This window comes from Nothoprocta perdicaria, unplaced genomic scaffold (assembly GCF_003342845.1).
Source record: "Nothoprocta perdicaria isolate Ctin4 unplaced genomic scaffold, notPer1 scaffold_84, whole genome shotgun sequence".
NCBI classification, from domain to species: domain Eukaryota; kingdom Metazoa; phylum Chordata; class Aves; order Tinamiformes; family Tinamidae; genus Nothoprocta; species Nothoprocta perdicaria.
This window is the reverse complement of record NW_020456132.1, coordinates 3,009,518-3,023,442: the sequence shown is the minus strand read 5'-3', so window position 1 is coordinate 3,023,442 and position 13,925 is coordinate 3,009,518. Positions and strand designations below refer to the sequence as shown.

General features: G+C 47.4%; 1 protein-coding gene across 1 annotated transcript in view; it reads left to right on the top strand.

Annotated features, from left to right (window-relative positions):
- The window catches only part of IQSEC3 (IQ motif and Sec7 domain 3), a 31,207-nt gene extending 19,655 nt beyond the window's left edge, over window positions 1–11,552 (top strand). The window contains exons 4-13 of the mRNA XM_026052139.1: window positions 1,277–1,399; window positions 2,052–2,218; window positions 4,309–4,448; window positions 5,264–5,389; window positions 6,531–6,630; window positions 7,753–7,914; window positions 8,659–8,751; window positions 9,419–9,462; window positions 9,546–9,625; window positions 11,499–11,552. Coding sequence (XP_025907924.1) covers window positions 1,277–1,399; window positions 2,052–2,218; window positions 4,309–4,448; window positions 5,264–5,389; window positions 6,531–6,630; window positions 7,753–7,914; window positions 8,659–8,751; window positions 9,419–9,462; window positions 9,546–9,620 — 1,030 coding nt within the window. The 3' untranslated portion in view covers window positions 9,621–9,625; window positions 11,499–11,552. The remainder of the gene's footprint in view (window positions 1–1,276; window positions 1,400–2,051; window positions 2,219–4,308; window positions 4,449–5,263; window positions 5,390–6,530; window positions 6,631–7,752; window positions 7,915–8,658; window positions 8,752–9,418; window positions 9,463–9,545; window positions 9,626–11,498) is intronic.
- Window positions 11,553–13,925: the final 2,373 nt, after the last annotated feature.

The window sequence follows — 13,925 nt, the reverse complement described above, 5'->3', positions numbered from 1 at the left end:
AAAGGCAGGCATGAATGTAAATGGTACAGGCTGAAGACACTGGAGAGCAGATTAATCCAATATGTTTCTTTGACAAATGATTTTCTGGACAAGGGATATGCAGAAAATAATTCTGGACGTCAGCAAAGCACTAGACATAGGAAATTGCCAGATGAAACTGTAAGAGGCAGAAACCAGTAGAGCAATCATAAATGTGGGGCAGAATTGGCTAATGCAGATATTAATACTAACCTACAGTGCTGAAATGGGAACTGTTTGGTTTAAGGAAGGTTACGAGTAAAGTTTCCTGAGTCTGCTTTTAATTAATGTATGCAGTAATGACCTGGGCACAAATGGTAGGAGTACACTAGCAAAATGTGCTGAAGCTACAATAGCAAGGCATCATCATTAGAATGAAGCCCAGAATATCATGCAGGCAGTAAGAAAAATAACCAGATGGTTTGACCAGTACAGACAGGAAGATCCATCACAGTAGATTTTGGAGGGTTACAGTAGGACTTTCACGAGCTGAGAATACTTCAGTGGTAGACAAGAGAGGATCAAAAAATAGGGGAGTTGTTAGAAGATCTGAAGTGGCTGTAAACTGCCAGTGTTGGTGTAAAAAGAAAAGCAACACTAAATATGTCAGACAAAGGATTTTCAGCAGATAACAGGGAAATAYGGCACTGAAATGTGGTGGAAATGGAAAGAATGTTGTGGAATGGGTAGAACATACAAAATGAATACTATTCAGATGGAATTAATTGCTGGAGACTCCTGGCACTTCAGCGTGTGGGAAAAGTTTTACTCAGTCTTGACTTGATGTTACACTGGCATTCCTGTACAGGAACATCCTGTAGGTGGGTAAGTAGTAGTGAATAAGGGCATGTGCTGGGAGGGAAGGAGGAATGGGTAGTATGTGAAAGATTGCCAGGTGACAGGAAAGGCAGAAATATATATATGCATATTTATGTATCTATATAGATATATAGGGAGATAACTATATATTTAAACAGTGTGTAAATATACTTTGTGTGTGTGTGTGTGTGTGTGTGTGTGTGTGTGTAAATATATATATGGTTTGGCATAAGAATGACTCACCTGCTTCAAAGCCCAGGAGTGGGTTGTCTGAAATCGTCACCCCATTTCTGTCCCATCTGGGCAGCTGTAACAACATCTTAAAGCCTCTGTCATAGTAATTCCCATGGGCACATGTCCTTGGCACCGCAGTAAAGGAGCTTGCCTGGCCTTCTCTCGGGTAGGAGGTGCTGACAGAGGCTATGTCCCCCTCTTGCAGCTGTGTGGTGGATGAGATGGACTTCTCGGGCATGGAGCTGGATGAAGCGCTGCGGAAATTCCAGGCCCACATCCGTGTGCAGGGGGAGGCACAGAAGGTCGAGCGGCTAATTGAGGCCTTCAGGTAAGACWACAAGCTCTGCAGCCACCCCTTTTCCTTTCTGTTTTAATGGGGTGGGAACAGGCACCACACTCGGGCAGGAGTGATGGTTGAATGGCAGGGACCTACCTTCCAAAGGAGCTGGATATGGAGGTGCAGTGGAAGCATCAAGTCCCCTGTCCTGCTGCTGCTGCCAAGCATGTCCTTGATGGAGGCTCAGTGGCATGAAGGGCCTAAGATCGAGGCATGTATGGCTTCACAGGGCAGGTTGGCACCAGCCCTGACATGCCTGCCTGCATGGGACTCTCCTTTCACTGCTCACTCACAGGAGCAGTACTGGGGCTTGTAGGGGTGCTGGGTCTGCTGCTTTTGTGCACATGGAGGAGTGTTTTGTCCTTATCAAGGTAGGCTGGAGGAGACACCTCCTGCATTAGCCCTGTGTAAAGAGAACACCCTGTGTTTTTTCCTGCCTTGTCCTTGGTTCCTGAGGACAAGAGGGCTAAAGTCTCAAGGGTCTGCTTCAGCCATTGGTGGGTAAAATGGCCTTCAGAGAGCAGTCTGTTCTCTCTTATTTTTGTGAGTGGAGAGATCCCACCTGTGATGAAACCATTGCCCTTCGGGAGCAGGCTGGGCTCCAAGGTCTCCTTATTAAGCGTGTGTATCCCTCCTGCTGCAGCCAGAGGTACTGCATGTGTAACCCAGATGTGGTCCAGCAGTTTCATAATCCAGACACCATCTTCATCTTGGCCTTTGCAATCATCCTCCTCAATACGGATATGTACAGCCCCAATATCAAGCCTGACAGGAAGATGATGCTGGAGGACTTCATTCGCAATCTGAGAGGTGAGGGTCCCACTTTGCTTTGTTTGTCTCTTGCTGCTCTAAAACCTACCTAGGAGAAAGCTGGACCCAAAAGTTAGTGGAGCTGCTTTGTTCTATGGCCACTGTGCCCTCTGTGAGCCAGAGATGGAGCAGGCCACTTTCAGCTCTAGTTTGACAACCAGGGCTGAGAAAGAGCCCTGTCCTCTGCTGAAAGCTGCCCAGGCTTCTCAGAAACAGCACAACAGAAACATAAGAACTGCATTATTTTCCTTGAAAGATAGTATCGTCTTTTAGTAGATCTCACTGTTTGGAAGCAGTCCATCATATTAAGTTTTTCTATTGCTTAGCTCTGTTCTTCATAGACCCTGTTGGATTGTGCTAAACAAGCCTTTCCTTTACTTGCTGTTTCAAAAATATAAACACATTTTTCTTCAATTCAGGCTACATTTTCCCTTTCTTAATTGTTTGCAATACTTTTTGTAATTGTTGGCAGACCAAGTTTATGCATATATTACCTTTTAACAATTTCTGATACATCAGTTCCCCAAATCAAATTTTTTTCTCCTTTTCGAAGTCCTTCCCATCTTGGTAATAGGTTGTTGAAAGCACTTTTTAGATGTGGTCATGACATACTTATACGTAGAACCACTGCCTCATCCCTGTTCTCAGATCTGCTATGGCAGCTCAGTATTGCTGGCCTTTTGACATCATGTCTAGACAAAGTATTGTCTAATTTCCCAGCTATGCTCAGTCCTAGGTCAATCATCCTCCAAATGTGAGGATGACTGTCCTTCGCATTGTGAATCCCTGTCTAGGTTTTAAATTCCTGTAGGTTTCTTTGTCTTGTTTCTTTGTCCTCATGGCTATTCAGACAGTATCAAACCTACCTCCCACACATCCCCTAATCTGCCATAAACTTCAGATTGGAATAATGTGCTGCTGATGTCCTCTTCGTGGGAATGCTAAATGATACTAATATCTGCCATCATTACATTTGGTATTGCAGTAGATAGCCCAAACTCAAAGGTTTTTTTTATCTTGTTTTGGTTTTTGTTATCTTGCACATAGAGATGCTCAAGAAGCTTTCAGTTAACGTTGCAATTAATTCAGTCACCATGAGTATCACTCACCTGCAGCCACAATGAATTCAGCCACCATGAGTGTCACTCTCCTGTAACACACTACACCTCGTTAGAGCCAGGCCCCTGTATACACAAAGGCAAATGGATCATCCCAGACTGACCTGCAGCCCAACACCCAGATCAGGACTTCACTGGACAGTGTTATAAAAACCTGAGAGTAATCAGGCTGCGTTTGCAAGGATGTGAACAGGAAGCCAGGAGATGCTGCTGCTGCTTTGTTCCTCAGCAGCTCTTCCCCTGCAGAACAGCACCCAGGGTGGTACATCTCAGACCAGGGAGCTGGAGGGAAAGCACAGAAAATCAATATACAATGATTGAAGAAAATCATTTCTGGAAGGAAGACCAGCAATTTAATTTGTAGTGTTAGGCTAAGGGAAGGGTGAAGGAGAACTTTTCTGTTGAGCCCTGCAGGGATTGGAGAGCAAAATTTGGAAAATTATCTAAGGAGACCTAAAAGAGGGAAAGGATAGATCCAAAACAGAGACATCACAGACAATGTAACAGGAAGATATTAGGCCAGAGAGACATCACAGAGGGGAAATGGAGTTCACCAAGCAAACAGGAGAGCTGGGGCTTGCATTGGCAGGCAGAGCAGCTCGAGCCCATCATAGATCTCCTCCACCTGTAGCAGTTACGATAATACGAAATCAGCGCTGGAATTGCTGCTGAGTGGCCCAAGATGCATGAATATGAAATTGTGGCTATAAAACTTTAGGGAACATATGGAAAGGAGCCACCATGCAGAGCAGTGGAATAATGAAATCTTCTGCATTGGCCTTAAAGGTGTCAGTCCCTCCTGCCGGTGCATTAGRTATGTTAGAGAGGGAAAACAGCCTAAAGAATAGGATCACTTCTAGCCTTCCAGTGCTGCTCAGTAGAGAGGCAGTAGCTGGTGTCTGTCAGGGATCACCAGCTCCTCCCTTCCTTCTATCCCTGTTTAGCCTACCCTACATTTTCTGTGCTTGATAGGGGTGGATGATGGTGCTGACATCCCACGGGAACTGGTGGTGGGGATCTACGAGAGGATCCAGCAAAAAGAGCTAAAATCCAATGAGGACCATGTTACTTATGTCACCAAAGTGGAGAAATCCATAGTTGGAATGAAAACGGTGAGCATCTGTACCCCTGCTGGCACCCACTCACCTCTCTCATCTCTGTCTCCCTCACTGTTTCCTCTTTCCTGCTTTCTTCCTCATTGCCCCTTCTCTTCCTCTTCTGTATAACCTTCCTTGTCTGTCTGAATGCATCAACTCCTTTTTCTCCAAAAACCCAACCTTATTCCTTGCCTCTCATTCTTTCTTTGCTCTTTAAATTCTTCTCGGCCRGAGTTTGTCTTAGCTGATGCAGTAATTGTTTGCCCAGAATCTCACTGCAGCACCTGCTTGCTCATGCCTCAGTGATAGCCCTGCAGTGCTCCAGATTTTCAGGTCGTGTGAGAGGCAGGAAGCAGAAGGGAAAGTGAGAGAAAACAATTTCACTGATCTCTCTAATGATTTCCCCAAGACCTCCTGAGGTTAAGACAACCCCCAAATACAGAGACACTTTCGTTAAAAGCAGTCAATGTGTAATATAAAAACACACTGCTTAAGCAAACGGAGCTGAGTAATCTCTCAGGAGTGAGGAACCCCACAGTTGTCCAGGGGGTGACAGAGCATGAGCAACCATCCAGCTACTGAAAGCTAGATGTATATGAAGACAGGGTCAGTGATCAGCAGGGTTGCCCAGAGCCTGCTCCTCTCCTCTGATTTCTCCAAGTCCCAAAATCTCTCTCTGCTGTAGAGCCAGCAGGAAAACTCACGATGAGGAGACGATGTGAGCGGGCAGGGCTGCCTTTTGCTGCTGCCACTGGGCAGGCCGGTGAGGGAGATGTGGAGAGCCTCGCTGGGTCCTGCCCTGAGTGCACGCTCTCRTGTGCCTTTTGCAGGTTCTCTCTGTGCCCCATCGCCGGCTCGTCTGCTGTAGCCGCTTGTACGAGGTGACCGATGTGAATAAAGTGCAAAAGCAGGCGGCTCACCAGAGGGAGGTTTTTCTCTTCAATGATCTGCTGGTGGTGAGTGTGTTCTGGCAGCTGGGCACCACAGGGATAAAACTAGCCCCACTATCTATAAAGAAGTCTAAAACATACATACACCTCCCTTCTCTCCTAAGAACAGGCCATCTCCTGTCCCATAAACACTTCAAGACAAGGCTCTGGATCCTTTGCTGTTAAAAATGAGCCAAACCTAAACGTACCCTGATCCTTGGAGAAAAAACAGATTCACACCCCACAGCCATCCAAGCAACATCATTGCTCTCTCTCTCATCTCTTTGCAAACAGGGAAGGTTAATTTCTTTCACTGTTTGTACCATGGTAGACAGAGCTCTCCCATGCACTTCAGATCTTTCCTGCCAGACACTTTAAAGCCACTGTCTTCTACCAGTGCAAAGGTAATAGCTGCTCTCTCTGGGAGAGTAGATAGCACTTACTGAAGCCAGGAATGTGTATAGCACTTTTAAAAGTGTGCCTTCCCAGGGACCTTGCAACTGAGTTCRGACAAGTACAAGGGAAGGCACAGGCAGCCTGGGAGCAGGCAGAACAAGGGGAAAGTTCTACATTAAGCACTCAAGGAAAAGTCCTGAATGTTATGTCAAAAGGAGACTGTGGCTGTTGCAAGTATCTAGCCAAAGCCAATTCCTTATGTAGGAGCAGTAGAGAAGAGAGCTTTCCCCCTCCTCCTCTGCACCCATTTATAAGTCTGAACATGGGGAGATGGTCTTCTCCTTGCTTTGTGGGGTAAATAATACCCTTGAGACAAGCACTGAAGGACTAAGGGTAACACAGCATGCAATACATTTGTGCTGGCTCTCAGCTCTAAGGTATTTCTGACAGGTTTCTCTTAGCCTTTGGCAAGCAGAATGACCCTTGCAAAGTCAGAAATGCGAGCGTCAAAAAGCCAGTGTCCCTAGGAGACAGAGAGCTGAGTGGGCCCCAAGGCTATGGAGAGAGAATTTCAGAAGTGTTGTTACAAGTGCAGCATGCTAGGCATTTATCTGGGGAAAGAGCATGTCAGTCACCAAGGGTTACTCCCATATTTCAGTAACCAAGCCTGCAAATAAGCCTTTTTTGCTTAGTGCTTTGACTGGTTTGCATTGTTTTTGTGTTCTCCTGTTCCCCTGTGCCTTGCCCAATTATACATCTCTCCCTTCAACAGATCCTCAAGCTTTGCCCCAAGAAGAAAAGCTCCTCGACCTACACATTTTGCAAGTCAGTTGGCCTGCTGGGGATGCAGTTCCATCTCTTTGAGAATGAATGTAAGTCTGTCCCTCTATGACAGCTTGGAGAAGTTTGGCAGGGAGGAGGAAGAGGAGGGAGGGGGCTATGTCACCCAGTGTGATTATGCATCAGACAGAAATTCTATAAGCATTAAAAGGAGAGGCAAGAAAACCAAAGCTTCGTAGTGAGGTGGTAAGTATGCAGGTACACTGCAATGGGTCCTGAGCTCCCACAGAAGTGGTGAACTTGAGCTCCTTGAAGTGGGCTGACTTGTGATGGCAGAAGGGTGCCAGTGGGGAGGGATAAGGCAGTCAATCCCCAAATACTACTCTTATTACTCTTAAGAGAGCCCACTTAGCTCTCAGGAGCTGACTGTAGAGAACCTTGTTGACGAAATTGGTGTTGCCTTTAGCCCCCTTCCCCTTGCGCTACAAGTCACAACAACCCCCAGCTCTACCTTTGAATGAGACAGAGACTCAAATGCTGCTGCTGCCTCTTTCCACCCTTGCATGTCACACCGTGCGGAAAGCTTTTTAAGACAGAAGTAGGGCCCTTGGAACGGCACCCACCAAAGCATGGCGAGAGGCCAGCCCTAGTCAGCCTGACCTTGATGGTCTGGGAATAGAGCCACGATGTATCATGACTGGGGCTGGCTGTGTGGTGGAGGAGGGCCAGAAACATGCAGGCTGCCGGCTGGCACRGGCATAGGCACTGCACGGCTGTCCCAGGCCAGTGTGGCTAATGCCCACTGGGTTTTTGTGAGCACCTGCAGGAAGAGCGCAGCCTCTTACATACACTGTTTACTCCTGCACAGATTCAGGAGGACGTTGTAGTCCCATCTCTATGCTCAGGTTCTCTGAGTCAATGTTACACTAAATGCAGGAGTTTTCTGGTCATGGCACCACTGTGTCTGCATACAGCGGAGAAGATGCAGTTTCATGGTGATGATGGTGCTTGCTGCTGCAGCTTGGCCACCATGTTCATTCCAAGTGCTGCAATGCTGTAGGCTTCCACAGTTTGCAGTATGACAAACTGAAAGGGCACCATTTTTCTGGACTTGTGTTAGACATTTTCTGTCCTGGACAGGTACCAAAGCAGTCAACTTCTCCAGCAAGAATACCTAATGCCTTTTTTCTTGTGTTGACAAACTTTATTTCCAGATTACCCCCATGGCATCACACTGGTGACTCCAGTTTCAGGCTCAGAGAAGAAGCAGGTACTACACTTCTGTGCTCTGGGTGCTGAGGAAATGCAGAAATTTGTGGAAGATCTGAAAGAGTCAATAGCAGAGGTGACAGAGCTGGAGCAGATACGAATTGAATGTAAGGGCCTGTAATATGGTTCAGATCCCAATGCAATCACACTGTGTACGTCTGCAGGAGGAGAAAGGGCAAATGAGGCAGATTCTTCAGGAACAGGGCCAGGGAGGATGAGTTGTAGAATTATGTATATGATTGTCCTTGTGTTCACCAATAGAGAAAGCAGATAGCATCTATGACTACCTGCCAGTGGGAGAACTGGAGGAATATGATGCTATGAAACAGAAGCCACAGTATGGTGTCCTGAAATAGTGAAGCCTGAACTATATGATCAAAGAACCTTCTCATCCCATATTCCTTTGACTATGCATATATTATCTGTAGCAGATAGGAAGTATAGGGAAAGTCTGATAATCTTAGCAGAGCCATCCTCTCCACAAGTGAGAGGACACTCATGGACGGTGATGATATCTGGGGTCAGGCTGTCTGTATTGTGCCCCTTTGTGGAGTCTTTGGTATGAGCTGATGAAGCAAAGTGGCTAAGCATTAGTGGTCCCTCCTGTGCAGCAATAACCTACCCATGTGAGTGCAGGTCATACGCACAGGTGGATGGAGTTATTTAAGTGATTTCACAAGTCCTCTCTGATTTCTGTTTCTCTCTTAATTAATCTTCTGTGCCTCCTTTCTTACCACTTATCATTTGTTTGCATTGATTCTCCCTGCTGACTTCACACATTGTTTCTTCAGTATGCCATTGCTCTTGCCTTCAGCCCTCTCCTCATTCACTTCTACATGTCTCTCTTGCAGGGGAGTTGGAGAAACAGCAAGGGGCAAAGACTCTCTCATTAAGAACCAATGGAGCCCAGATGGAATCGCAATCTAAACAAGGATCGCCAACAAGTAAGGGAACAACCATCTTCTCTTGGCCAAGTCATGCTACCTTTACAAATGTGTTCTTATATATCCCTGTGGGAATAACTGATAAAAGAAGTGACCAGTTTGGCCTTGGTTGTAGAGTATAAATATGAGAATAGTGTGCATTCTTCAGGTATGCTAGAAAGGCCATTCAAATCTCCTTACCTAGTCCGTGGCTATATTAACAGGCAAAGAGGGGTTACTGATGGAGCAAAAATTGCTGTGTGATAACTCCTGGAGATCCTGGCCTACTTTTCCTTCTCTGAACTGGTTCCACACAAAACTACTACTGTTTTCATCAATATTTGTGCAGGAGCGACTGTTCAGCTTCTCTTGTGTGTGGTTTTGTGTCCATTCATGCCTTGGTTTGCTTTGCAGCAYAGCAAAAATCAAGTGCGATAGTGAGCGGTTACCAGCTCACTAGATTGGCACTAAGATCAGGACCTAAGGATAGGAATCCAAAGGGGATTACCTTTGGATCTGGGATATCACTAAGGAGATATCAGGTTGCAAAAGGGCATAGATTTGATCCTGAAACTGAGTCTTGTTGGGCCCTTTACCTTTCCTTTGAGTTTTCTAGTACAAAGTATGAGAGCCAGCTGATGACTTGGGTATGGACTTCATAAGTGAGATGTTTTGTTTTATTTCAAAGGCAAGAAGGACTTGGGGGAGAAGGTCTCGGACAGCACAGTGGAGGTAAGTAGAGTGCAGAGCAGCTGAGGTAAGTTATTCCCCCTCACTTCAGCTCTTCTCACATTCTCTGTTGTTTCTTTTCTCAGGTTTTAATCAATGCCTCCCCAGCCAGACTGACAATTTTACCAATTTCCAGAGATACAATTAAAAGTTACTGCTAGGACGGGTAATACAACTTTCAAATCCAAACTAAACTTCAAAGCATTTTCAATCCGTTTTTATAACTGTAACATCCCTCATGGACCAAGCTCCCAAACGCTGTAGACTAACCCACCCTACTGCTTATGGGGAGACTGAGAGCCCCACTAAAGAATCCCTGACATGCTAACTCCATGCAGCATCACATGCAAACTCCTCTGCAGCCCAGCTTCCCTGCACAGTCTCTGCAGCTCTAACTCTCCATCCCCCTTTAAGGGGATTAAGCATGGCCTTTGTACATCAAAGACTTCCTCTAGAGCTTTGCCTTCCTAGGTAGGGAGCTTGGCTGTCCCGTGTGCATCTAACTTTGCAGGGATGTCTCACATGCAATGGGTTGCCTATTTCCTCACAGGCACCTGTGCTCCTGCTCCCTGTGAGGAAACAGGAAAATGCCATCTTTACACATAAAAATCTTATCTCCTACTTTCTGCTCTTTCCTTGTCTGGAATAACCCCATTGCCCCAAATTTGCCATTTCCAGAGTACTTCTTTCCCTTCTTGTCACAGTACATTTACTGAAGAGTTCAAACTTTCTTTGGGGAGTGGGTGCTTCTGCTTTTGTGTTCAGMGCACCCTGTTATCTGAGCAAATATTGACAAACTTATGCCTTGCTATGCAGTGAGCCTGAGCAACTTCTCCACTTGAGTAGGTACAAACAGCTTATCCTTAGCCTACCCTTATGGGATTTTTGGCTACTCCACAACTGCTCTTTCCTACTGATGCCACCACTGGCTCCTCGGCCAATGTGCACTTTGTCAGGGTACCTTCAATTATCCCAGATACACTGGCCTAGCTGGAAGTGCCCTGACATTTTGCAAACACTTGTTTCCCATGTAGGATTTGTCACTTGACTGACATTCTGTTTTGAGACAGCAACCTTACTGTGCTTTGGGGTCTCATCAGTTCTTGTCCTTGCCAGGAGGAACTATGATTTTGCSCACCCTTTTCCTGCTGTGCATGCCCTTTGGGGACCTCCAGACCATCCCCCCCCTTTCAAACCAGACTCAGCAAGCTCCCTTATTTGGGTGACCACATTATCAGCATCTCTTTGCAGGGATCCTGCTCCTTCCCTCCCATCTTCTGATTGCCCAAGAAATACTCTGCCAGCAGAAAAGCATTTCCATTTCTTTGATATTATCTAATCTGCTACCATTTCATCATGAATTTMTTTTATCATTGTATGAGCTAGAAGGGCATTTTTTCTTTCTTTTTTTCTTCTTTGAAAATCATTTCCTTTCACTGACAAATCATCAAATGGATCAGAGGGAGCTGCCTTTTTTGTCTGATGTCAGATTTCTGCCTTTTCCTTTGTAAACAGATTAGCTGGTCATGTGGTGTACCTTCCTACTCAGAAAGGCAGGGACTTGGGAAGGGTTTGAGTCTGCCTCTATCTCAGACTTAGCTACCATAATTTTGCTGAAACGTACAACCTCGATTATTTGCAACCTTGCTCTCCAGCCCGCCCTCCTTTCTGCTGCTGGGGGCAAGGAGCAGACATTTGGGGTCTATTCATTAACATGAGAATTCACTCCTCCACTTGCAGAGCTGATTCGCACTCCCTGTGCCTTTTGGATCATCAGAGTTGCATTGCATTTGGGAATGATGGCCCTGCTGCCTTTGATGTGATGGAAAAGACAGGGGCACTTAGGCCTAGATGGGGATGGTGGGGCTGTTGGAAGTGGGGAGCCGCCAGGGGCTGCGCTTTTCTCGYTTTATTTTTGAGGAGGGAGGGTCTAGTGCATGTGAGATTTACTGGTGGGAAGGGTTCAGGGCAGCCAGCAGCAGCAGATGGGAAAAAATGTCTTGTAACATTTAATGCTTCTTTGACTGTTTCTAAACTAGGTGTCAATTCACAACAGGCTTCAAACGTACCAGCACAACTCCGCCCTGGGGCACGAGAGTGGAATGCAGCCCAGCACGCGTCTTAATGCGCCACGGGAGCGGCTGGAGACAGCACTGGTGGCCTCGCACCCCGCCTCGGCGGGGACACTTGTACAGTGCCAGCAGATTGTCAAAGTCATTGTGTTGGACAAGCCGTGCCTCGCTCGCATGGAGCCGGCCCTCAACCAGACTCTGACGCGCTACGTCACCTCCGACTCGTGCAGCTCCATCCCCTGGCGCAGCGTGGTGGGCAGCGGGCTCCCCGGGACCCCCATGAAGCTGGTCCACCAACCCCCCCTGCCGCCTCCCCCGCCTCCTTACAACCATCCACACCAATACTGCCCCCCCAGCTCCCTGCTGCAGAGGCGCAGGTACTCCAGTGGCTCGCGCAGCCTCGTGTAGCCGCACCACCAGCACCAGAACAGCACAGACCTCCCCCCTGCCCTGCCCCGCCGCCTCCTTGCAACCCCTCCTGCCTACAGAGATCTAGTTTGTGATTTATTTTTTAGTAAAAGAAGAATAAAAGACAAAAAATCGCCGACCGACCTAGCTGCGGCCCTAACTCTGGCCCTGTCTCCCCTTGAGATGATGCTAATTGTGAGGAGCCATCTGTAGAAACTGCTGACCTACACGCTCACACATCCTCACGCCCTGCCAGCCCAACTGGCCTCCTGCACTCATGCTGTCCCCACGTAGCACTTTGTTGCCCTGTTCCTGAGAGGCTTGATGACCTGCTGCTTTCGAGGCACTGTGTCTTCCGTTTGCTACTCAGTCCTCTTCCCCTGCCTTGCATTTACCCAGCMGAGGGTTTATACCTACCCCAAAACTACAGCAGCTTCAGAGAGGGACAGATTCACCCAGGCCAAGGCCCAGCCTTGGGTCACTAACGGGGCTGGAGTTCCCCCTGCCGCCGCTGCTGCTGCCTGCTGAGCTGGAGCTGGGAGTTGTACCACTTGCCACGCTTCTCWCCATCGCTCGTCAATATTATCTCCTTCCTGCAGCACATGGTTCGGAGCGAGGGAGTGCACCGAGAGCACGAGAGGAGGAGAGACTGCCCTKAGCTGCAGGACAGCACAAGGAAGGCCTCACTCTGAACACCAAAACTGTTCCTGTTGTTATACTGGAGCATTGTACCAAGAGACCTCTGCTGTGACCTAGCAGACCTCATCACATGTAAATACACCACATGGTAGAGTATGTATGGAGCATGCTTACTAAAGGAAACACCAAGCAGTTCTGAGGGAGCAGAAGAGAGACATTAAACCCTGGGACCTTCCTGGGATGAATGGGCAGTTTTCCAAAGAGATGGCATTAAGAGGTGCCCTCCCACCCAAGCACACATACAGACACGTGTGTGCACACACACGCACACGAGGATGGTCATGAAAGATATCCACCTCTGCTTTCCCCTTGTAGCTGGTTTGTGTTTCCTTCCCACTCTTTTTTTATATTCTCAAAGAAAAATCAAGTCTTATGTTCAGCTTGAGAGATGGATGATCCCTTCACTTGGCCTCTTTCTCCTGTGTGAGAGAGAAGGGGCTTTTTGGAGACTATCCACACAAGATCCCAGCTGTATCCCTTGGCTATATCCCCTTGCCCTATCAGCCCTTCCTGTAGGAAAGCTCCATACACACTAGCTCCAAGGCCTCTTCTTCTCCCTTCCTCCCTCCCTCCCTATCGCAGCTTCAAAGTGAAAGGAGGGGAAGATCCTGAGACGGAGATGACAGCTCAGCTCCACTGCTTTATTGGGGACATTGATGTACAGAAAGACGGCATTAAAAATGGGCTACGTCTGTATTTTTAGAAAAAAAAAATCTGAGAAACAGGGAGGGGAACGTATTAATTAGCTTAAAGGCTTTGGTCTCGCTCACTTGCTCTATCTCCCTTCAAGGCTTAAGAAGATCATCTTTAGGATTTTTAAATAGGACAGAATGCCTTTTATGGCCTTTATTCTTATTTTAGTGGGATAGAAAGAAATGGTTTTCCTTCCCACGTGAAGCTGAGACATGGGCACCAGCTGCTGATGACACAGTTGTTGGCTGAGGAAAGATAAGTGTTGTTGGCAGTGGTATGGATGTGCTAAAAGTCAGGGAAAGGAGGACAGTGGCAGGCAGATGCAGGAAGGACTTTGTGACCTGATGGGGTAAAAGAAAGCAGCAGTTTTCTTAACCGGTGCTCCACCGTGCTTATCCCTGAGGCTGTTACCAGTGGCCAAAATCCCAGTGCGTCAGGGCCTGGCCTGCCTCAGTGCTGCTTGGATGCCATCTGGCTCCGCTGAAACATCCAGAGGAAAGCTCGTACATTTGTCCTGGGCACAAGCCCAGCTGGGGCGAGGAAAGAAGACAGGGCTGGAGTGAAAGGTGCCCCGGSCTTGGCTACCCTCCAGGG